Source organism: Grosmannia clavigera (assembly GCF_000143105.1).
Source record: "Grosmannia clavigera kw1407 unplaced genomic scaffold GCSC_167, whole genome shotgun sequence".
Classification (NCBI taxonomy): Eukaryota; Fungi; Ascomycota; class Sordariomycetes; order Ophiostomatales; family Ophiostomataceae; genus Leptographium; species Leptographium clavigerum.
Window position 1 is genome coordinate 314,653 of NW_014040772.1, and position 23,445 is coordinate 338,097.

The 23,445-nt window shown below is 58.5% G+C and overlaps 9 protein-coding genes across 9 annotated transcripts; 4 read left to right on the top strand and 5 right to left on the bottom strand.

Annotated features, from left to right (window-relative positions):
* Window positions 1–379: 379 nt before the first annotated feature.
* CMQ_6151 (methylene-fatty-acyl-phospholipid synthase) lies at window positions 380–1,209 on the top strand (the record flags this gene model as incomplete). Its single annotated transcript, XM_014315216.1, has 4 exons — window positions 380–437; window positions 491–530; window positions 588–604; window positions 683–1,209. 4 exons carry the CDS (start codon window positions 380–382, stop codon window positions 1,207–1,209), a joined length of 642 nt encoding a protein of 213 aa, XP_014170691.1.
* Window positions 1,210–2,305: 1,096 nt separating this feature from the next.
* Window positions 2,306–3,823, bottom strand: CMQ_6320 (uncharacterized protein; the record flags this gene model as incomplete). Its single annotated transcript, XM_014315385.1, has 2 exons — window positions 2,306–2,723; window positions 2,931–3,823. The coding sequence occupies 2 exons, from the start codon at window positions 3,821–3,823 to the stop codon at window positions 2,306–2,308; spliced, it is 1,311 nt and encodes a 436-aa protein (XP_014170860.1).
* Window positions 3,824–5,024: 1,201 nt separating this feature from the next.
* On the top strand, window positions 5,025–7,152 carry CMQ_6178 (transporter protein smf2; the record flags this gene model as incomplete). The annotated part of the gene is made up of 3 exons (XM_014315243.1): window positions 5,025–5,547; window positions 5,597–6,321; window positions 6,445–7,152. 3 exons carry the CDS (start codon window positions 5,025–5,027, stop codon window positions 7,150–7,152), a joined length of 1,956 nt encoding a protein of 651 aa, XP_014170718.1.
* A 677-nt stretch (window positions 7,153–7,829) lies between these two features.
* On the top strand, window positions 7,830–12,287 carry CMQ_6001 (RNA interference and gene silencing protein; the record flags this gene model as incomplete). Its single annotated transcript, XM_014315066.1, has 4 exons — window positions 7,830–7,911; window positions 8,168–8,225; window positions 9,065–10,395; window positions 10,468–12,287. 4 exons carry the CDS (start codon window positions 7,830–7,832, stop codon window positions 12,285–12,287), a joined length of 3,291 nt encoding a protein of 1,096 aa, XP_014170541.1.
* Window positions 12,288–12,556: 269 nt separating this feature from the next.
* Window positions 12,557–13,918, bottom strand: CMQ_6053 (uncharacterized protein; the record flags this gene model as incomplete). Its single annotated transcript, XM_014315118.1, has 1 exon — window positions 12,557–13,918. One exon carries the CDS (start codon window positions 13,916–13,918, stop codon window positions 12,557–12,559), a length of 1,362 nt encoding a protein of 453 aa, XP_014170593.1.
* Window positions 13,919–14,206: 288 nt separating this feature from the next.
* On the top strand, window positions 14,207–15,724 carry CMQ_6078 (3-ketosteroid reductase; the record flags this gene model as incomplete). Its single annotated transcript, XM_014315143.1, has 2 exons — window positions 14,207–14,280; window positions 14,356–15,724. 2 exons carry the CDS (start codon window positions 14,207–14,209, stop codon window positions 15,722–15,724), a joined length of 1,443 nt encoding a protein of 480 aa, XP_014170618.1.
* Window positions 15,725–15,952: 228 nt separating this feature from the next.
* On the bottom strand, window positions 15,953–17,715 carry CMQ_5998 (cell surface receptor major facilitator superfamily transporter transporter; the record flags this gene model as incomplete). The annotated part of the gene is made up of 3 exons (XM_014315063.1): window positions 15,953–16,732; window positions 16,792–17,271; window positions 17,398–17,715. 3 exons carry the CDS (start codon window positions 17,713–17,715, stop codon window positions 15,953–15,955), a joined length of 1,578 nt encoding a protein of 525 aa, XP_014170538.1.
* Window positions 17,716–19,300: 1,585 nt separating this feature from the next.
* CMQ_6371 (ubiquinol-cytochrome c reductase complex 17 kd protein) lies at window positions 19,301–19,917 on the bottom strand (the record flags this gene model as incomplete). The annotated part of the gene is made up of 3 exons (XM_014315436.1): window positions 19,301–19,365; window positions 19,440–19,538; window positions 19,713–19,917. 3 exons carry the CDS (start codon window positions 19,915–19,917, stop codon window positions 19,301–19,303), a joined length of 369 nt encoding a protein of 122 aa, XP_014170911.1.
* A 597-nt stretch (window positions 19,918–20,514) lies between these two features.
* On the bottom strand, window positions 20,515–21,442 carry CMQ_6020 (uncharacterized protein; the record flags this gene model as incomplete). Its single annotated transcript, XM_014315085.1, has 2 exons — window positions 20,515–21,099; window positions 21,191–21,442. 2 exons carry the CDS (start codon window positions 21,440–21,442, stop codon window positions 20,515–20,517), a joined length of 837 nt encoding a protein of 278 aa, XP_014170560.1.
* Between the last annotated feature and the right edge of the window lie 2,003 nt (window positions 21,443–23,445).

Below are 23,445 nucleotides of genomic sequence, written 5' to 3' on the forward strand. Positions count from 1 at the left end.
GCTTCGTCTTATCTAGTAATTTCGGCGGCCGAGGTCAAGTCAGGTGACCTCGGGGAAATCCACAGGACGTTGAAATCCACACACTTTACAGAGTGGAGCACACTTCATAAATGACGGCTTATTATTGGCCAGAAGGGCGTTGGCAGCGCTTTTCATTTTCATGTGACAGCACGCTAAGCCAGCCCACCGTGCTAAGGACCAATAACACGTGCCTGTTCTTATACTGTCAAGCTTCGGTCACCCTCTTCCGCCTTGCCTCTTCCGTCTTCCGACTCTTTTGCCGGTCTTCCGCTACTCTGGCTTCTTCTTTCTGGCTTCACTCTGTCCTCTATTTGCACCCGTCCCTCCGGCTCGTTTTCTCCGCCGTCTTTACAGCACCATGGCATCATTCGCAGACCTCGGCCAGCTGGTCGACTTCAATCAGACAAGCCTCTACTGTAAGCAGCCCCTCCTTCGGTCCCGAGCTTCTTCCAACAACTGACGGCTGTAGTTTCTGTCCTGGCCATCGTATTCAACCCGACCTTTTGGAAGTAAGTTTGTCCTTCGTGCTGGCAAGTTTTTCGTTTGTTCTTTGACTGACTGGCCAGCATCGTGGCGAGAAAGGGTACGGCCTACACCTTCATCCATCCGCTTTTCCACTGTACATTTCAAGCTTCCAGACACTCCCTGCTAACTGTCCCAGAATACCGCACGCACTTCCTGACCCGGCTCTTCGGCGGCCGTGCCCGCACCGCCTGCTACTTCCTTGCAGCCACCATCTTCTCGCTCGGCATCGTGCGCGACCTGCTCTACGAGCGTGCCTTGCGCCACCAGCCCACACATCCGCTGCTGGCCGCACCCAAAGTTGCCTACGGCGGCTATGCACTGCTCGCCCTCGGTAACGTGCTCGTGGTCTCGTCGACGTGGCGCCTCGGCATCACTGGCACCTTCCTGGGCGACTACTTTGGCATCCTGCTCGACAGCATGGTCACTGGCTTCCCCTTCAACGTCACCGATGCTCCTATGTACTACGGCAGCACCATGAGCTTCCTTGGTTCCGCCTTGGTCTACGGCCGGCCTGCTGGCGTGCTGCTGACTGTTGAGGTCCTGTTCGTCTACCTGATCGCCCTCCGGCTGGAGAACCCCTTCACGGCCGGCATCTACGCCAAGCGGGAGGAAGAGCGCAGCAGGCAGGCTGCTGTCAGCAAGGAGCCCAAGAAGCAGCGTTAAACAAGCGGATGAAAGGGAGACGAGAGCAAAGGAGTGGACGGGAGATGACTAATTCAACAGAGATGACAAACCAGTCCACAAGTGTGGATCAACCGTTTCAACACCGCGTAAGAGCAGGAAAGGACGGCAGGGCTTGATGGCCCACCAGAGTGTCCAGCAGCTGTCCTTAACGACAGGCTGGACGGTGTTCGGCGTTCGGTGTTGGTCATGCGTCTCGTGTGTAGCCCGCTTCAACGGAGGACTACCGACACCGCTGATCGGAGCAGATGATAGAGCAGAGAGCACTTGATAAGGAGAAAGGCATATAACGAGTATCAACCCTTATGCCCGTTGCTCAGGCGTCAGGTCCAACCGACTTTGTCAGCTTATGTGGGTCATTCCGAGCACTGTTGTATTGCCGTTTTAAGTAGGTGCAGCCTGGCTGCCTGCCATCGTGTCGCCGGTTTGTAGCAGGTGCTCACGTCTCTGCGTGTAGATCTCTACGACGAATCGACCGGGTGCTGTGGAAACAGGCCTGCTGTCGGTTTTGGGGCTCTTCCATGGTTATGGTTGCTTATTTCGGCCTTGTTTTCTCCTATGCAGCTTCCCTTCTTCTGGCTTCTTCTTGTTTTTATTTTTCCTGCTGAGCTGTCACTGTCCTTTTTCCGTGTTTTTCCTTCAAGACCTTCATTCTTTCTGGTCCTCCATCTTTCTAGCATCCCTTCTTTCCCGCCTTCCTTCTTTCCTTGCATCTCTCTCGTTCCTATATAGAAGGAGGCACCAACATAAGTAACAATCAATCAAAACAATCCACTCCTCAGGTCATCCCTTGTCCACACTTTTGTGTTTTGTTCTGTTGCTGATTCGGAAAAGGTTCCATATACCACTCTTTCTTCCTCTAGTACGAAGAATGGCTACCCCAGATCCTTTGCCTTCGTCTTCGTCAAATGGGAATCTGCCAAGCCTGGAATTGATGCATCGGGGAAGACGAAAGGTTTTGTTTTGGAGGTTGTATGCGGACGCTTGATTTGGAGCATTGTCATATTTAGCAAGTATCCAGATCAGCCAAGTAATGCCAAGAATACATTTGGCCTCTCAATTGCCTTTTAGCTCGAGTCTAGTCTTTCCTCTTCCTCTCGTTGATTGTCCCTCGACTTCGCGGTGTTGTCCCAGTTGCGGGTTCCATGGTCCAGTCAGCGGAGCTCTCATACAGCTCGCGCACGCTCCCAGGTGAATGGGTCACAGTTGGGCCAGATTCCCACGTGTTCGGCAGTGCGTACAGCTCTTCTCCCGTCTCTGCCTGAAAGAAGGGGCCCAAGATATGGCTCTGCCAGATAAGGTCAGACACCTGTCCCTCTGGCCCAAAGTCCTGCCACACGGTGATAGTCGTATCATCCTCCTGGACACGAAGATGAAAGTCAGTCGGGCAGCGGGCACAACAGCTGCTGGCTTCGGCATACGTCCTGATGTTGCTTGAATAGTATGTGTCCTGCTGGTCATCCGTGGACTGGACTTCGCTCAGCTCTTCGTTTGCACTTTCCAAAGCATCTGTCAGACGAAAAATCAAGTCTAACTGCTCCATTTCTTTTGCGTTACCAAATTTACGCGAGCGACGACAGCCTTTCGATTTCGCTTCTATCCATCTTTTTGACGTGTCTTTGAAATTATGCAGATGCGGACAGATGGAAAGCTTCACGAATGAGCTGCTCCATCCTGTGAAAATGTCTGTTCGCAAGAGATACCGAGGGTGGCCATCTGGCCCTGCAACGATGCGCGGTGCAAACTTGTAGCGATAAGTGTCGTCATACTGGCTTTTGTAGTGGCTTAGCCAGACCGTTGTGACCGTTGTCCGCGTTGTCTCGAAAGGCCCAAGTGCCTGCTGCACCATACTCTGCAGAGGCTGTAGATCGCCGGCCAACAGGGTGCTGGCATTGCTCTGGGCAATCCCAAGGTTAGGCCGTATCCGAGAGACGGCCTTCCAGATGGCCGACAAGGCCGCCTTGGTCGTGCTGAGCGGTCTAGACAGTGGCTGCAGCTGCAGATGACGAGCTTCTTTGAGCAACCGAGCCCGCTTGAGCGTGAGCTGCACGTCACGGTGGCAGATGCTGGCGAGCATTGTCCTGCGGGCAGCGGGCGCCTTGGGGTGGCCTTTTGTCGTCGTCAGCATGACGGTAGCCATGCGCCGGGCAGCGCGGCCGTCGCGGCAGCAGGGCGGCTGCAGTCCCGGCTTCATTGTCCGCTTCTCGGCCGATGCCTGTGCGAGCTCCTTGCAGTCGAGGGCGTGTCCGTCTCGCGGGCCGGCACGGTGCAGTCCCAGACAGAGCTCACAGGCGTATTGGTCGCGCAGGTCACGGGCCACGGCCGAGAGGAAGGCCAGAAAGTCCAGCCGGTTGAGACGACTGCGCAGTGTCGATACTGTTGTTGTCATCGTTGTCGTCGATCCGTCGGTGGCTGGTGACTGCAGGCGCTCGTAAAGGTCGTGGCAGGTGAGGCTGAGCAGGACGCGGTCGGCCGGGCCGAGATGGTCGAGGACGAGGCGGGAGAGATCCCGGTCAGACAGAAGACCAAGGAGAAGGGCGCCACTTTTGGCGGCTAGAGGATGACGACCGAGGCCGTCGTATTGAATCACTGTCATCTTGAAGCAGCAAAGGACGGGAGACGAAGAGGTGAACAGGTTGATACAGAGGAGAGCAAGGTAGACGAAGCAGAGGTGAGAAATAGGTCAATAGATTTGAACACAAATACTGGTGATTCCTGCAGCATATATTGAGGCACTTCGCCCAACAGGTGGTAACAGTCATCACAAGATGGTATGAGTTGCACCATAGAGCAAACAGCCATACGGACAAGTTGGAGCAGCCAAGGTTTTTTTGTGATTTGTCTTTGATAGTGGCACAGGATAGAATGTGTGCATCCAACACAGACAAGTTATTCTTGGGAGCGTGCGTGTGTCAAGATCAGTCTTACTTAAACTCGTGTCCAGCTGCAAAGAAATGACTGAGTGCCGCAGACATGTCGAAGACGGATTGACCTCTTAGTAAAACACATTTCTGAGCTGAAAGAAAGTAACCGTTCACATGTATTTAGCTGAAATGTACTCCGTAAGTTTTATGGAATAACAATCCAGTAGTAACCATGACTTCAAGAATGAATCAACTGTACGCAGCAAACGTGAGTTCATCCACTCCACAGATTACTCCGTACAGTACGTACTAAAACCCCACGATACTCCGTACCGTAGGCCGCTTCCCCACTGTAGATCACTGAATAGGGGGTAGCTTGCTCCATGTGACATCGGCCGTAAGGCGACAAAAAGGCTTCCCTGTGGCGTCTGTCAACAAGAGACAGGCTGCTGAAACAGGCCAGCAACGTGTTGGAACTGCCAGGGCCGAGAAGACAAATGCCGGCTCTGCGGTCGTGACGAGCAAGCCCTTCGCGAGGCTGCACGACAATTGGTGGCTCGGCACTTCGTTCGGGTCTGTGGATGACGTAAAACGCCCATTTTCGGGTGAGACCGCCATTCCAGCAGGAGCTAAAGCCGAAGAGGTTCTCAATTCGCGTCTTTCCCTAAGCTCAAAAGGTCTAGATCGTGCAGCCAATTGAGACTGCATTGTCGCAGCATTCAGCAGTGAGCAGTGACAGGCCGCTATCGAGACTTTGCGCAGCCGGCTTTTTTGTTTCTATTTTGTTGCTTCTGTGTGCTGCTGCTGGCCTCCTGTTGATATCGTACCATTATTCGTCATTCTCGTCGTCTCGTCGTCTCCCTCATCTCCTTTGTTTCCCTGGCGTCGTGTCCACCCTCCCTTGCCTCCTCTTTTCTTCCTCCTCTCTCCGTCATGAATTGTCCCTCTCGGACGGACGAGCCGGCTCGCAGCGACGGCCACAACCAGAACCCCAACGCGCTATCCAATGACCTGACGACCAACCAGGACCTCAACGGCATGGCCAACGCCCGGCGTCTGCGCCGCACCGCCTCGCTTCCGCTCCAGAGTGCCGGCCTAGCCGACGATGCTGCTGCTGCGACCGGGGTCATGATGGAAAGCACAGACGAAGGCGCGGGCCCGTCGGCCGGCGTCGTGGCCGGTGACCGGATGTCCGTGGCTGAGGCCCCGGCTCCGGCCCCGGTGTCTCCGCAGCTCGGCTCCTCTACCGAAAAGGAGCCAGCGCGGAGCCGAGTCCAGGCAGAGGGCCTGGACGGAGGGGGACGGGGAGAGGATAGAGAGGGGGTAGAACGACAGGACCTGACTCCGAACAACATCAAGCACCGGGGCATTTCCGGCTTTTTTCGTCGCGTCGGCAAGACTCTGGTGACGTTCTACCGTTTCGTTGGGCCGGGCTTCATCGTCGCCGTGGCGTACAGTAAGATTCTGCTTCACATCCACGTCCACATCCATCTGCTGACCTCCAGTCGATCCGGGCAACTATTCGACCGACATTGCGGCCGGTGCGTCGTACCGCTTCCGGCTGCTCTTCATCGTCCTGCTGAGCAACCTGTTTGCCATCTTTCTGCAGAGTCTGGCCATCAAGCTCGGCACTGTGACGGGTCGCAACCTGGCCGAGGCCTGCCGCGCCTTTCTGCCGTGCTGGCTCAACGTGACCTTGTACGTGCTGGCCGAGATCGCCATCATCGCCACCGACATTGCCGAGGTCATCGGCACGGCCATCGCCCTGAACCTGCTGCAGCCCAAGATCCCGCTGGTCGCCGGTTGCGCCATCTCCATCGTTGACGTCTTTGTCGTTCTCTTCTTCTGCCGGCCGGCTGACGAGGGCGAGCAGTCGAAAAAGGGGACGGCCAACCAACAACCACGCCAACACGTTCGCCGCGGCATGCGCGCCTTTGAGCTGCTCGTCGCCGCCCTCGTGCTCGCCGTCGTCGTCTGCTTCTGCATCCAGCTCTCGCTCGTGCACCGCTCGACCACCGGCACCACTGCCGCCAAAGTTTTGCGCGGTTATCTGCCTTCGTCTGCCCTGGTCCAGCCCAAGGCCATCTACCAGGCTTGCGGCATCCTCGGTGCCACCGTCATGCCTCACAGCATCTATCTTGGCTCCGGTATTGTCCAGGCCCGCCTGCGTGTCTTTGACGCCCAGCACGGCCTTCTCCCGGATATGCCTGGCACCCGGGATGTTGACGATGTTGACTCGGACTCGGACGACAACAACAACAACAACAACAACAACAACAACAACACCCCATCTTTTGCATATGTCCCCTCGCTCCGGGCCATCCGCCACTCGATGAAATACTCCATCGCCGAGTTGGCCCTTTCACTCTTCACCTTTGCCCTCTTTGTCAACTCAGCCATCCTCGTGGTCGCTGGCGCATCGCTTTACGGCAATGCTGCTGCCCAGGATGCCGACATTTTTGCCATACACGACTTGCTGGCCCACAGCATCGCCCCGGCTGCAGGAACCGTCTTTGCGCTCGCTCTGCTCTTCTCCGGCCTCTCGGCCGGCGTCGTCTGCACCGTCGCCGGACAGATGGTCAGCGAGGGCGCTCTCCGCTGGACCGTTGCTCCTTGGCTGCGCCGTCTGCTTACCCGCTCCATCAGCATCATGCCCAGCATCGTCATCGCCGGTGCTGTCGGCCGCAACGGTCTTGACACCGCCCTCAACGCCACCCAGGTCGCCCTCAGCATCATCCTGCCCTTTGTCACCGCCCCGCTGCTCTGGTTTACCTGCTCAAACCGGTACATGACCGTCCAGCCCGGTCGTGCTCGCTTCCTCCTGGACGAGAGTCGTCGTCGTCAAAAATTGAGGGCTGCAGCTGCTGCGACTGCAACTGCGGCCTCCGGCATTGTCGAGAATACCGGCACTGCTGCTGTCGCCCAGCTCGAGCCGGGCGACGGCGTCGAGCAGCCCGTCAAGATGGCCAATTCTTGGCCCGTCGCCCTGCTAGGCTTGGCCATTTGGCTGATCATGGCTGCCATGAACGTGGCCAATCTGGTCCTCCTGAGGTCCGCTTAATTGGCCGCACAGTTCGCTTGAGAGACGAAAGACTTGACTTGTCCAGGCGAAAACGGACACCAATTGATTAGTCATCAGACACACCACTGTGGCACGACTGACGAACCTGTCCACACAAACCTCTGGTCGAGCTTGTTGGCTGCATGAAACACTACCAAGGCCACAGATTTCAGGCTGCGTCTTCGCGCATCTCAGAGATAAGGACAGCCTATCCCATACACGTGATTGCCGCTGCGTGCGAAATTTGCCCAACTGTCCAGCAGCTCACGTCGGGCTGCATAGAACTAAGAATGCATGAATGGTACGGAGTAGGCCTGCACCTAAGCACCTCTTTATGCAATGACGGCGTTGGCTTGGCTATGGTTTGCGTCCAGAAGCGGCAGAAGTCCCCGCTCGGCTGTGTTGGCACGGAGAGCTTATCGCAAATAACAAGAATCGGAAATCCAAGAATAAATTGGCTTGCAAAGTAGTCTTGCTTTCCACCATTATGAAAGTACCTTGCTCATGGCGTAAGATACGTCGTAATTGGTAGAGCCTCGTAGCTTTGGTTGCTAAAAAATAGCACATCTCACACGAGATAGAGCGTCCGGTTAGCTCCCACCACCAAATCTGCCTTGCTAGGATGATGAGGTGCGATGCAACCCCGCGGTTGCGCAGCTGGTCAGGCCGATTCAGTCATGTCGCTGCCGGCAAAGCTGCACATCTGTGCCGCGCCCCAGAGTGTCGGTGAGAAGTGGAAGCTGATTGGCCGCCAATTTGGTATACCGCTGTTACCCTCCGTTTGTGGCCGTGGGCCGCTCCGAGACAGATTCAAACAGACCTGTTCGCGGCCGGCTTGCTGCTTCTGCTGCTGCTGCTGCTGCTGCTGCCTGCTGGACAAACAGTTCGCGGTCATATGGCACGGCAGTCTGGCCAAATCCGCTTCATGGCCCCACGGATCGAGCTTGCCGTCTTGCCATTGGGCTTCCCCAAACACCCCCCCACCCCCCCCCCCCCCCCACACACGTCCTCATAGCCCATGACGAGATGGGTGTTATGATGACTCCAAGCTCGTACAGCATGGTCGTAATCATGTATGCCGCTCGATGTTCTCCCTCGTTTGGTGAACACTGACGAGCGGGACTCGTTCCTAGGCTGCAACGGGGCTAGTTTTGAGCCGGGTAGTGAGCTAGTACTCCGTATTGGGCCGGTGATGTTGTCCTTTCCTCTAGCATTGACCCCGACTACAAAGCTTGCCCGTGGCCGCCTCCTCTCTCTGTCCGTTCCCCAGACGCTTCTCCATGCGAGGAACTCGAGAAGCCCACATTTTGCATACCCACTTTAAAACAGCTCTGGGGCGCTACCGGTCGTCAGTCGGGCAGCGACTTTCTCCTCTCTTTATCAAACACAACCGATCCTCTCGGCGGTGACGACATCAAAAGCTCTCCCGTCTCTCCAAAACAGCACACCCGGCAGGAAGAAGGTGCAACGACTTACCGACATGGCGGATAACCCAGGAAGAGGTCGAGGACGCGGTGGCGGTAACCGCGGTGATCGTGGAGGCAGAGGTGGCGGTGACCGTGGAGGGGGTGGTGGCTATCGGGGTGACCGGGGCGGCGGTGGCTTCCGTGGCGATCGGGGTGGTGGTGGTGGATACCGTGGTGATCGTGGTGGCGGTGGTGGCGGTGACCGAGGCGGTGGCGGGTACCGTGGTGATCGTGGTGGCGGAGGCTACCGTGGTGATCGGGGAGGTGGTGGTGGTGGCTATCGTGGAGACCGTGGCGGCGGAGGCTACCGCGGCGATCGTGGAGGTGGTGGCCGTGGTGGCCGTGGCGGCTATGCTCCGTCCGACTACAGCGCGTTCAGGCAAGCAGAACTTCGTGTGCTGTTGTGCCGTCCCGTTCGATGATCGATGTTCGCTAACCTTGCACAGCTATCCTGACGGAGTGGTCCAGCCGAGTGCGGAGATTCGTGCTCTCGAAAACAAGTTGATGGCGGCAGCACCGGCTGCGACGGTGAATGTGACCGCTGTAGCCCAGCAGCTGCAGCAGGTCAGCGTCTCCGGACCGGCCGCCAAGGGTAAGGGTAAGGGTAAGGGAAAGGGCAAGGCTTCAGCTCCGGCTCCGGCCCTGGCCTCGGTGCCACCCTCATCCGGTGGCGGGAATGAGGACCTTGCTCGGTTCCCTCGACGGCCAGCATACGGAACGACTGGTGCTTCGGTTGTTGTCTGGGCCAACTTTTTCGAGCTGAGCTTCGGTCGACTGCCACAGCTGATGCAGTATAACGCACAGGTCACAAAGATTGGCCGTATCGTCCGCCAGGATGCAGGCAGCAAGGGCAAAGAGATCCTTAAGCTGCCATACACGTCGATGCTCGGGCCCGATGCACCGGCCGATACGTCGACGGCGCCCGAGGTCAAGGGCCCGCTGCTGCGCAAGGTGTTGCGCTACGTGCTGACGGAACGGCTGATCAACATCCCGGCGGCGAGCGAGCTGAAGAGCAAGATCATCACGCTGGCCCCGCTACCCGGATGGTTGGGCAATCCGCCGGTGCTGGATGACGTTGAGTTCGAAGGCAGTGTGTTCCGCGTGCAGTTCGACGGCCCGGTGGTGCTGCCGCTGGACGGCCTTCAACACTGGCTGCGCACGATGCGAGACGAGCGCGACATCAATGACAGTTTCTTCCCCAAGTTCCCCGATGTGGTGGACGCAGTCGGCATCCTGCTGGGCCACGCGCCGCGTATGGCCACGCCCGGGACGACGACCGTGGGCAGCAGCCGGTTCTTCACGACCGACATGCCGGCAGAACGGACTTCGCTGGGCAACGGCTTTCTCGAGACCGTGCGTGGATATTTTCAGAGCGTCCGGCCGGCCACCGGACGGCTTCTGCTCAACGTCAACGTGACCCACGGCATCTTCCGTGAGGCCGGTCGGCTGCCCGACATCCTGCGACGTGCCGGCCGACCGACGGTGCGGCTGCACAACATGTTGAAGAACATGCGCGTAGGCGTCGATATTCCGGGTGTCGGCCGCCAGGACTACTCCATGGGCGGCCTTGCCCGACGAAGCGACAATATGCGCGGCCGAGGACGACGGAACAGCGGTGGTAGCGGCCACAGCGGCAGCAGTGTCGACGACGTTCTGCACGTGCGCCAGGACTTTGCCCGGCCGCGTGAAGTCGAATTTCGGTACAGCGCAGGGTCAAATCCGATTGCAGGGCTGAAGGACAACTCGATGGTGACGGTGTATGATTATTTCCAAAAGAGTAAGTTTCCTGAGTGGTTGCGGTCTTCCGACTTTTCGTATTCTTCTGTCTCTCTATCCTCTAACTCTCCAGAATATCACGTCCAGCTGATGGACATTCCTGTTATCAACCTCGGCAAGCGCGACAACCCGCGCTACTATCCGGCCGAGTGGTGCACCCTGCTGCCCGGACAGCCGGTCAAGGCACGGTTGAGCGCGAGCGAGTCGGCGGCCATGATCCTTTTTGCCTGCCGCACGCCGGTCGAGAACGCGCGGTCCATCACCGGGCTGGCCCGCCAGGTACTGCAGCTGGACGGTGGTGGCAGTGGTGGCAGCGAGCTCTTCCGCCAGTTCGGCCTGACTGTGGCGAACCGCATGGTGGCCGTGGACGCTCGTGTGCTGGACTCTCCACGCATCCAGTACGCCAAGAAGGACCCGGTGCGCGTGGCCAAGGGTTCCTGGAACCTCAACGGCCAGCGCGTCGTGCAGGCCGGCCGGCCGAGCAGCCGTGATGTCCCGTGGACGTATGTCCACCTCCTCAAGTTCGGCACCCAGTCGGCCGACAGCGGAGACATCGCCCGGGCCGTCGGCGAGTTTGGCCGCTTCCTGCGCAACAACCTGGGCGTGCCAGTGCGCGAACGTCCCATCCCGCTGCAACGCCATGAGTACAACACCCAGGCAGACCCGCTGGACGGTGAGGCCGCAGTGCAGCACGCGCTGCAAGGGCTGCAGCAGCTGAAGCCGGCCGACCGTCCGCGCGTGGTGCTGTTTGTGCTGCCGGGCAACGCTGACAAGGACCTGTATGCGTCCATCAAGCTGCAGGGCGACACCGTCTTTGGCGTGCACACAGTGTGCGTGATCGGCAAGAAGCTGACCAAGACGCGGCCGGGCAACAACTTCGGTGGCTTTGACCCGCAGTACTTTGCCAATGTCGGGCTCAAGTTCAATCTCAAGCTGGGCGGTGTCAACCACCGGCTAAGTGACGATGTGAAGGATCTCGGGCTGCTGTCTGAAGGCAAGACCATGGTTGTCGGTTATGATGTCATCCATCCGACGAATCTGGGTCTCGGTGGTTCGTCTGCGAGCAGCAGCGGCGATGCAGCTGCCACGCTGCCCAGTCAGGTCGGCCTGGTAGCCAGCATCGACCGTCATCTGGCCCAGTGGCCGGCCGTGTGCTGGGAGCAGCGTGGTCGCCAGGAGATGGTCAGCGCCCAGCTGACGGCGGCCATGCGCAGTCGCCTGATTCTGTGGCGCGAGCACAACAAGGCTCTGCCGCAGAAAATCCTAGTGTATCGTGACGGCGTGTCCGAGGGCCAGTTTGCCCAGGTGCTGGACGTCGAGCTGCCGCTGATCCGTGCTGCCGCCAAGGACCTGTACCCGGCGAACGCACCGCAGCCGGCTGTCAGCATCATCGTGTCGGTCAAGCGTCATCACACCCGCTTCTTTCCCACGCAGAGCGGCCACGACACCGGCAACATCTCCTGCGGCACCATTGTCGACCGCGGTGTCACTCTGCAGCGGTACTGGGACTTTTACCTGACCGCCCACACGGCCATCAAGGGCACTGCTCGCCCGGCGCACTACACTGTGCTCTATGACGAGATCTTCCGGCCAAAGTTCCCCGGAAACGGCCAGGCTGCTGTAAACGCGCTCGAGACCCTGACCCATAACATGTGCTACATGTTCAACCGCGCCACCAAGGCCGTCAGCGTCTGCCCGCCTGCGTACTATGCCGATCTGGTGTGCACGCGTGCTCGTCTGTACCAGGCTCGCGATTTTGACCGCATTCTGGCGAGCCAGGCTGGCGGTGCTTCCGACACGGCCAGCCAGATCAGTGGGTCGACTGCGCTCACGACCATCGGGGCCCTGCCGCGCGTGCATGCGAATATCGAAAATGACATGTTTTATGTGTAGGTTAGGAGAGGGGAACAGACTGGACGACGAGAAAGGAAAAGACGAGAGATGGCGAGAGATAAGCGAAGAGAGAGGATGAAAATGGAAAGGCAGCAACAAGTACAAAAAATGAGAGAATTGCACAAGGCAAGTGCGAGGCAGATGCTCCGCATTTGAGGAAAGAACAATGACAAAGCATGTCCAATCTATATTGACAAGTTGCGGCTGCCATGAGACCACGTGAGATGTAACCACGAAACGCCAGCAGACGTGAACAAGACTCAACCCTCCTACATATCCATTGTGCTCTCGTCGGTTTGAGTATCGGCCGGCGGCATGTCCCACGTCCGCGTCCGCGGCCAGGCGACCGGACTGTCCCCGTCTTCAGAGTCCTCGTTTTCAGGCTCCCCATTTTCAGACTCCTCATTCTCTTCCGTGTCCTCGTCTTGGCTTTGGTCATCTCGGCCACCACCACCACCACCACCCACACAGCGCAGTGCCCAGTCGCGCACGCGACCGGCCTTGGCCACAAGAGCTCGCGCAGCCTCTGGATCCTCTGCCACTCTCTCGCCTTCACCTTCACCTGGCCACAGCACATGCACCTTGGTCTGGTCACGCCGCAGACTGCTGCCATATACCCGGTCGCCAAATATGTGCAGGGCCACGTGACGCAGCAGCAGCACATCCCGCGGCCGGAGCGAGGGAGCACCACCCCAAAATGTCACCCCGAAGCCGGCACGCGTCTCGTCGCCGACCACGACCTCGACCAGCGATGCCGTCCCGCCCCAGCGTGTCTGGATCGTGCGCGGCTCCGCCACCGAGATCACGCCGACCACCGCGCTAACCGTCGCCGTCTGCGGCGCGATGCCCACGAGATAGGCCGCGCTCGGGATGGCTGCCAGGTCCGTCAGCGGACCCCAGCGTGTCGGCAGCGGAGGTCGAGCCGGCGGCAGATGGGCGGTAGCTTGGGTGGTGGTCTGAGTGGTGGCTCGTGATAGTGGCATCGTGAAAGACGCAAACATCGATCCCGGTGCTTGGCTGACCGGCTTCTGCAAGACCCTGCCACTCCGATCCCTAACAGCCGGCCTGCTGTCCTCCCGCCTGTCTAAAATCTCTGACAGGTCTAGCATCGACGACGGCAACTCGTTGTGGGCTGCCAGAGATTGCTCCAGAAAAAGCGAAAGCGTCGTGTCCCCTTCCTCGAGATACAAGGTCGTCTCTGCCTCCTCGTCCGGCAACATAGCCTGCGGCACCGCAACAGAGAGCGGTTGTGTCTCAAACGACATGGCAACAAACACACGCGGCGGTGTGTTCACTGCCCCGGGCGTTGCAAAGAAAGACGAGCCTGGCGTGAAGGCGAGAAAGTCGGCACGTCCATATGGCTGCGTTTCTGCCGGTCCTGGCTGCAGGCCAGCCAACCAGCTTTCGGTCACATCACCGTCAGTCTTCGACGCGGCCTTGTGCCTCTTCTCCAGAAGCACCCGCCATGCCGGGCGGTCTCGCTGCGATTGCGCCTTGTCGTCAGCAGCAAGGCTGTCTGCCCAGCCAGCAAACCGCGACAATGGCCCGCCGAAGTCGTCAAGCAGATCGGCTGTAGCCCAGTCAATCGAGGCCGATTCCGGGGCACCGGCCAGGACGATCACCTTGTTCATGATTCACATCTCCTGGCTGCGCTGCTGTTGCACGCAAGGATGTATGTTGTTTGGAGACAGTTTGGATGCTGCTATTTCGCACTGTTATTAAAACCCGTAGCTCAGGCACCAGGTTTAGGCGCCCCACTACTTACCTCTTTTAGCTGCACGCGCCACTTGTTTCTCACGATTTCCTCAAGAAGATCGCACATCGTTTTCACCGCATCCACCACTCTCTCGAGCCATTGCAGGCGTTTCTGTGGCGACAGCCTCTCCTTGCTAGCCGACAAGCTTGCCGACCAGCTTGCCATGAAAGCCCCTGCACCTTGGGACGGCGTCCCCAGCCAGGACCAGCTGTTTGTGCTAGTTACTGGGGCTAACAGGTGAGTTTCTTCATATTGCTTTCGTTTCTGCGCCAAGAACACATTGCTGACAGACCGGCTGCCTCTCCGCTTCAGTGGCATTGGTCTCGGTATCGCGCAGCAGCTCGTGGACGTCTTTCTGACGCAGCGCTCTCCCTCTGCCCACCTCGTGCTCGTCGTCACCACCCGGTCGCAAGCCAAGTCGCGGGCGACTCTCGAAGCCGTTCGCGGCCACCTGCGCGGCCGAGGTGGTGGCAGCAGCGCAGCAGCGCGCATCCACCTGGTCGGCGTCGAGTTGGACCTGTGCCGGCTGCCGACCGTCTATGCGGCGGCCGAGCAGCTCATCCACGGCGGTGTGGACGTGTTTACGGCTCACAACAGCGGCAGCCTTGCGAACGAGACGCCCACACGAGCATGTCTCCCGCGACTCGACGTGGCCATCTTTAACGCCGGCATCGGCGGCTGGACCGGCTTCAGCATCGGCGGCATGATGGTGCAGCTCGCCACGGCCGGACTGTTGCAGTCGCTGACGTTTCCGTCCTACAAGCTGGCACTAGCCGGACAGCTGGTCGACCCGCTGACGGGGAAGCGTGCCAATGGAGAGAGCAGCGACAGCCTCCTCGGCGAGGTCTTTTGCGCCAACGTGTTCGGCCATTACCTGCTGGCCCACGCACTGCTTCCGCTGCTGCGCCGGCCATCCGGCACCGACGACGGCCTGCCGGCTGCCCGAATCGTCTGGGAGAGCAGCGTGGAGGCGTACTGTTGGGACGCCCTGGCCGTCGAGGACTTGCAGGGCGTGCGCACTACGGCCGCCTACGAGAGCTCCAAGCGGCTGACGGACGTGCTGGCGCTGACGAGCGGTCTGCCTGGTGTGAGGCGGCTGTCCGGACAGTTTCTGGGCGAGGGCGAGAAGGAGAATGAGAATGAGATCGAAACCAACTCCACCTCCAACAACCTCCCAAGACAGTACGTCACCCACCCCGGCGTCGTCTGCTCGTCGCTCTTCCCGCTGCCCCAGCTGCTCTTCTACCTCTACTACATCGCCATGTACATCGCCCGCTGGGCCGGCTCGCCCTGGCACCCCGTCACGGCCTACAATGGCGCCACCGCTGCCGTGTGGGTGGCCCTACAGCCGGCTGACGCCCTGGAGGCAGCCCAGGCCGACAAGGTCAAGTGGGGTGCCTGCGTCACCCGCAGCGGACGTGCCGTCGTCAAGAGGACCGAGGTCGAGGGCTGGGGCTGGCAGGGCGACGTGGACAGCAGCGATAGCCGCGATAAAGGCGACAACAGCACCATCATCGGATATCTGCGCAACTCCGTCGGTCGTCGCGCCGGTGCCACCACTCTGACGGCTGAGCGACGCCAGGACTTTGAGGCGCTCGGCCGGACGTGTTGGCAGGAGATGGAACGGTTGCGGCGAGTCTGGGAGGATAAGCTGGCATGCAGCAGACAGAAAGGCCACTGACACAAACGGACGACCATAGACTTTTGGTTTGGCCCTTAAATCAATTATTAAATCCGAGACCTATTACTCCGCTGCATTCATCATACGCTGTGCGGTTCGGGGAGATAGACACATAAGACGTCTCCCGCTCTCGTCATATATATACTGAGTGTTGGCCGATTAGATGGCCGAGCATCAATCATCAGATTCATCAACGTCAGGAGACACTTTGCCGCCATCAGGACGGTCTCAAGGCACGCTGTCTCCCTCTCTTCTTACGGCTGCCACGTTGTCGTCGGATTGGACACGCCGCAGGAGCACGGCATCCTGGCGGCCGAACAGGCCGAGAGACAGGGGCAGCGGCACGACGGCCATGGCGATGACGGCCGTGAAGATGAGGGCGCGCTTCATGTTCTGTGGTGGCGAGGCGTCGTCGCCGTCGCGCAGGGCGTCGGAGACGATGACGAAGATGCCGCCTAGCAGCTGGCCGCCGCTCCAGCAGAGCGTCGACGTGACCTCGGGGCTGACCGGGTGTGTCAGCTCGGCGAGCATCTCGATGGCGACGGGAACGAGCGTGAAGCAAGCAGCGCCGAGAACGGCCAGGACGACATAGGGTCCGGCAAGGCCGCCCTGGTCGTGGGTTTGCGGCATCCAGATGAAGGCGAGGTAACAGAGCCCGACGACCGGCACGCAAATCTTGATCGTGGCCAGAAAGCTCTTGGTTCGGTCGAGGATGGGCGACGTGATGGCCGCACAGACGAGCCCGGCGATGATCAGCACGGCACCCGCGATGCCCGAAGCGTCGTCCGAGTAGCCGTACGGTTCCATGATCTGGTTGAGCAGCGACGAGACCGAGTTGAAGAAGCCGACAAAGACGGCAAACGGGATGAAGATGAGCCAGAACTCGACCGAACGGCTCAGCAGCCAAAAAGACTCGCGCAATGTGGCCTTGGTCGTCTCGGCTGAAGGAGCCACCGGCGTCGGCGGCTTGTCGTACACGAAGAAGGATGGGACCGAGCAGATGGACGACTGGCCGTCAGCAAGCGAAAGGAAACCCGAGAACCCAAAGCCGAACATGGCAGACTCACGATAATGGCCACGTAGAGCACCATGTTAGGAATGTCATGTGACCGGTTGACCCAGAAAGGCACAATCAACTGGCCCAGTGCGGCGCCCAACGGGTTGGCCAGGCTCATCAGGGCCGTGGCCGTGACGCGGCCGCGGTTTGTGAACCAGAGGTCCGAATAGCGTGCCGCAGCCGCCAGCACAAACGGCTGGGCCAGGCCCGTCAGGATCTGCCCTAGCATCACGACGCCAAAGTGGCCGCCCGTGTTGCCATCGGCGCTCAGGCTGCTGCGTGCGCCCGCATAGCGGATCCAGTTGCCGACCAGGAGGAGCACGGCCGACACGATCATCGCCGGCCGTGGACCAAAGTGCAGCGTATAGATCACCAGTGGCGTGATGACGCAAAAGGAAAAGAGAAAGGCTGTGCTGAGCCAATTGATGTTGGACTCGCTCGTGCGGAAGAATGTGGCTGCGTCCGACGCCACAGGCGAGAACGTGAGCCACTGCGGACGTTAGGAAGGGGCGAGGGAGAAGAGCAGAGGAAGGAACACGAGGAAGGACGAGGAAGGAACAGATGGGACGGACAAAGAAATCGCAGGAACACAAAACACAAAACACAAAACACTCACATCCCAGCTCACGATAATGTTGAGCAGCGTCAGCTGTATCAGCCCGAACCAGCGCCGCCTGTACACCCGGTATATGGGCGGCCCCGCCTCCGCATCGCCACTCGTCCTGTCGCCGCTGCCAGCCACCACTGTACCGTTGGCACCGATCCCGTCGCCCTGCATCTGTCCGTCCGGCCTCAGCAGCCCGGCCAGCTCCACCTTACCGTCCTCGGAATTTCCGTGAGACGGCTGCGTTTCCTGTACCTCGGCCGTGATGCCTGCACCGTCCGCGTCCTCAAACGCCTTGTCCTCCTGCCAGTCGCTGGCATCTGTGGCCATGATCCCCGCCGGCTGGTCGCCGCGCCACGTCCTGGTGCTAGTGAATCCTGCTGCGATCAGAGATGCCGACAATCCAATTCGACCTGTGCGTGATGCAACAATGCTTGTTGGTCTGGCTGATCGTCCAATATCCAAGTATATCCCAGGCCAGGACAGATATGCATGTGCTCAGATTGATAGATTGGTCGGGCAGCTGTAAGAGAAGATGGAAAGATACGAAAGATAATACGAGTACTCGTAGTATGCGAGTGGGGGGACACCCTCAAGAGCCCTCTGTCGTCGGCTGCACATCGCTTGCAGTCACATCGCATCGCGCCAAGACCCCGTAGCCCGTTGGCTTCTCGGCTCTGCACAGGCGAAGCACGCATCGAGCCAGCAGGGATGACCTCTGCACACGGTCAGCCATCGACAGCGCGGCCGACGTCAGGGATCGACAAACGGCAAAAGGGGGTGAGCCAATCTTGCTTGCTCATGATTCGAGCCTGCTGTCAATTTCCTGCGGCTGCAGGTGGCCGTTACGACGCTTCCACACGCGGCCAGACGTCCACCATCGAAAGGGTACGCCTCACCATGTCATAAACAGGCAATAAGGGAAAGTAGAGTGGGCAGCTTTAGCTTGGACCAATTGCCACAATGGGAGACGAGGAGGGGAAAAGACCCAACATGTCACGAGACAGAATGCGCCGATGGGCACAGAGAAACGACTGGAAGAATGGAAAAAGGCCCAGGCCAAAACAACACTGTGCATAAAGAGGGCACCCTAAGCGAGGCTGCTCCGGCAGGTCAGCCGGATAAGAAGCCTGTCTGGCCTTGTGGCGTATCTCAAAAGGTAAAAATACATACAGAAAATACCACCTCCCACGTAGAGTTGCAGCATGAAAGATAAGCCCTTGCAGTCGGCTTCGAGTCGCAACACAGGCGCAACCGACTCAGACATGTGAAATTTGAAATCTGAATAAACCGGCCACCCGCCTAAATTAGCCAGTTCGCCCGAGCAAATGAGCTTCGCTCCCAGTAGGGCCGAGCTCGTGATATCTCAATGCCGGTGCATGCCAAAACAGCCAATTATTGTCATCGTCTTTTATTTATGCGGAATCCAGAAATATGATCTTTGTCCGTCACAAAATCACCCCCGACACTATCATACAAAAAGGAGGGGTGGGGATGTGTCGAAAAGACATGGAACATGACCGCCTCCACGTCGTCCTCTCTCTCTCGCTCTTCCTCTTCCAATCCCGTTCTTTTTCCTTTTTTCCTTTTTTCTCTCACGCTCGTCTCATCTCTCCTCTCCCATTCCCCACTTCTATCAGCTACACGACCGAGTTCGATTACAGCCAAACCAACGGCCCCTCTTCTTCCCACGGACGCCAATCCACCCTTCTCACTTCCTCTCTTCTCGATCTTGTAGGACGATGCACACATAATTCATTGTTCCATGTCACATGTCTGGCAGAGCCTCGCGCAAAAAAGGGACATGGTCGGTAGAGGTGATCCATTGATGTTGATAAAGAGACAAGGGCTGCCTGTCTTCCCTCTTCCTCTTCCTCTTCCTTCTGTCGGGCCCCAGTCATTATCGTCGTGCCATCTACTTGAGCTTTGCCCACAGCTTCGGTGCAGCGCATTGGGTCGCGCAGTGGGTCAGGTGGAAGACTAGAAGCTGTCAGTGTTGAACATTGACTGTGACAACGTGCAAGATGCACCTGGACATGGATATGGACACGTACACTCCTCCACGCAGTCCTCCTGACTGCCGTTCTCGACGCGCTCCACGCACTCCTCAAAGTGGTGCTTGGCCGGGCTGCATTCCTTGGAGTTCCGGCACTCTGCTTCCGTCAGCAATTGTCCCTCGCACAGATCCGACAGGCATTCGCATTGGAATGAGGGGAAAGGCGAATTGACGGCAGATCACGGCCGGCCGCGAGCTCCGCCACATCGTGTGCCTTGTCCGCCTTGTCCGCCTTTCCTCCCTTCCAATTCGAAGCCGAAAAGTAGCTTACCCTCCTCGAAAGTCTCCTTGGGGTCGACCAGCTCCTCCTCCTCCTCCTCCTCGGCCTCCTCTGCCTCCTCCTCGGCCTCGGCCTCAGCCTTCTTGGGCTCCTCTGCCGTCTCCTCCTGCACAGGCTCGGCCACCGCCTCAGCTTCGGCCACGCTCCATGGCGTCGCCGCCTCAATCAGGTCCGTGAACGTGTCCCAGATGCCCATTTTTGCTGCAAGCTAGAAATTAAGTGCTGGTGCGTTGTCGGGGGGCGGGAGAGAGAGAGTTGAGCGGTGGGCGGTGGATGGCTCGTTCGGTTCGGTGGGACGATAGGTGGTGCGTGGTTTGACTACGAGGACCAGCGGAACCACGAAAAAAATTAAGTGACAACACAAATGGGAAATTTCCCGGGTGCTGGTCGTAGCAAATTGCGCGATTTTGATTGGGCGTGCGCCTCCTCCTAGCCGGGCGCATCCGATTCACGTGACCGTCGCTCCGACACTGCCCCCGTGGCCGAACACACATCTTCCGCTTGTAGCAAGATAAATACGCTCGCAGCTCGGCTTGTATTCCGCTCATCATTCACAAGATATAACAAATCAACAGCTATTCCTCCAGTGCTCCAAACGGCCTCCGATAAAGCGTCATCATGAGGGTATCACAGTGCCCCGTTCTCGCTTGTAAAGAGCTTCATGGACGAGGTGGCAGAGGACGAGATCCCCTGCCGACAGCTGACTCACAAGTGTCGGAAACTACACAACGAGGGTCACCAAAGTAGGCTGCCTGGAAGCTGTTGCCCACAAGGGCCCCTCTAAGTGTCAATTTCATTGTCTCTCGGCCGCCTCCCGTAAATTCTCCTCGAGCCTCATTCCGAGGGCCTGGGCTTGCGCCTCCTCATAGTCCGGAGGCGGCTCGTCCGGCGTGACCTGGGAAAATCCATGGCCGGCATCCGGAGCCGCTGTCAGTGCTGGTGCCGGCTCTTCAGCCTGCTGCAAGTCGGACGTTGCCGGTACCCCTGTCGATGACGACGCTGAATGTCCAGGAGCTGCGCCTGGCGCTGGTGGTCGTCCTGCTCCTCCAGTTGGCAGGGTGGCCTCGTACTTGGGGAGGTCCTCTCCGGTGGGGATGATTTGCCCAGTCTCCTGCTGCAGCGTTCGGGCATAGGCCAAACGCTCCTTCATCACCTCAAACTTGCTCTGGAAGGCATCGTGGCCGCCATCCTTGAAGGTGAGCTTAAACTCCAGCCGCGGAACGTCGTGCGGAATACCTCCGCCGACAGTAGGGCGCACAATTCCGCACCACGACCACGGGCCAAAGAAGCTGGAGACGACGCGAGTGTCTTCAAAGTCCAGGATCGGAGCAGAAAAGGACTTGAAGGCCCCGGTCGGTCTGGCCGGCAGGTAGATGACCTAGACGCCGCACCAAGCGGCCGGGTCAGCAGGGTGGTCGATTGGTACGCATGCGGACGACGGCACGGTACTGTAGCATTTTGCCACCTACCCTGTTATTTGTGATATAAACAATACCACTGTCACTCTTGGCTGAGAACGGGGTGGTATTCGGCAGCGATTTTGGAGTGCCGATGTCGAGGCCGATGCGAGAGCGCACCTTATAATAGACCTTCTCACCAGGGAGTTTCACAACGTCGCCCTCCTGGTCCAGCATAACCCAACTGGTCTCCTCGTCAGAGTCCGTGTCGATATTGGCATTACGGGCAAGGGTGTAGCTATGCTGCTCCTGGTAAAAATCCATGTGTAGGGTAGGAAAGGCGAGAAGAGTGGGGAGGAGGGGGGAGATATGGCATATGCGGTCGGACAGACCCGTGAAGGGAGCGACGTATGGGGGAGCAGACGGCAGGGGGTGAGGGGGACGAAAGCGGAGTAGATGCGACGGGATGCTTTAGAAGACAGAACATGCAGAGGAAGCCGGTCTCGCGGGCTGTATTGTGGTCACAGCAAGAAGGGCAGACGGCAGACGGGGGATGGTAAAAAGGGGAGAGGGAAGTAGTCTGTGTATAAAGGTGCTGTGGGGATGATGGAGGCCGGACTCACTTTATTGACATTTTGCCAGTGTGCTGTTTTCCTCCCAGGTTGGCAATACAGTGTGGCTACCCCTATGGAGGTGGGCGATCTAGCCTTCTCAGCTTTCTGACCAGCCTGACCAGCTAAGAGAGGCTTAGTGCTCGAAGACGATAGTTTGACGACACAGGACGAGGTACTTGGTAACGAGGGCAGAGAGCAGAGCGCGGAAAGCGCAGAAAGCGATCACCCGGTCCGAGTGCGTAGGTAGGAATTGTGGGTCAGCGTGCTTATTGCCCTGCTCGCCCGACTCAGTCAGTGTTAGGGGGGAGACTTAAGCTAGTGGCTAGCAGCGGGATGCAAAGCGAGAAGGCGGCCGGGGTGTTTAAAAGATTGGCATGGGCCGGACGGGCCATAATGACACAGTCCATGCCGGCACGATGTCTTGCGGGAGAAGCAGAGAGAGTAGATGCAGGAGGGAGGCGCAAGACGGACGACAAGAAAGGCCAAATAGGCAGTGTAGGCGAGAAATATAATACAATGCGTGCTTGGAGAAGGACAGGTGTGCTCGGTGGGCAATGATTGGGATTGAGTGAGGCTTACGAGTCCGATTTGGCCGGATCTAGACGGCAAGGGGCATGCAGTAGGGCCAGCTCAGCAGGACGAGTAGTAAGATACCACTCTGGACGTGGTATCTGGCACGACGACTGCAAATAGATTGACACGAAGGAGAGGGTGTGAATGGCCGGAAACGATGGAGCGGAAACGAATGGAAAAGGTGGAGAGGCCAGAAGAAGGCGGCCCAGGACTGTGGAAAGCAGTGAAGCAGGCGCCAAGATAGGGAGATGACCGATGGCTGATGGCAGGTGCTACCAGCGGGTACGGAGTAAGCGGGGCTTCCAGAATCACGGAGACACGTGTCTGTGGGAAGGCGAAAAAGAGAGCCTACGACGTACATACATAGTCGTATTACCGGGCGGCTTTTCGCGGTACTCCAGAGGCGCCTTTCAAGGGCTGCGCACAAGGCAGGGCAAGGAGCACAGCAGGCTGCCGTCAGAAAACTAGGCGGCGGCAGCAGCGACTCGTTAGAGTAGTCGTTCAGAACAAAATCAGAATAGTGAAGTACGGAGTGAGATAAGATACTATGAAGTAAGTAAGGGAAGAGGCCCTAAAAGAACCAGCCAATGGCGTCGCTGCGTTTTAGCAGCGTTGCAGGTCGCAAAGCCGCAGGTCTCAGCAGCCATGCATAGTGCGGCGTTGGTGCATTTGGGGGGTTCATGGCCTAGCCGTTTCCGTTGTGGCGGGATTTCGAGCTAAGATATTACATGCTATGCTCGCGTGCGTAACTGCCGAGATGCTCGGCCGTCTGTCCCAACACGTTCAGACGGGCTGCTGTGAACACCTGCGAGCACCTGGCTGCATGCACGTCAGGACACGACTGTGCTCATATGTCGTAGAGGTAAGCACACCGCCGCGTGGGAAGCGTCCAGGCAGCACACAGGTGAGCAGTCGGAGACTTTTGCAGGTGGGGGTTGCATCCTGACAGGGGAAAGAAGGATGCAAATGGGGGCACAAGGCCAAAGTTGTTGGGTAGATGCGGTGCCATGCGGCATTCAGTGCATAATATCTTACAAATATTCCGTAATACATGGAACGCGTGGAAGACGGCAGCCGCTCGCTCCTGCCGCAAACCTCGTCTGAACAGTCGTGATTGCACTGACCAAAGAGGAAGCAGCA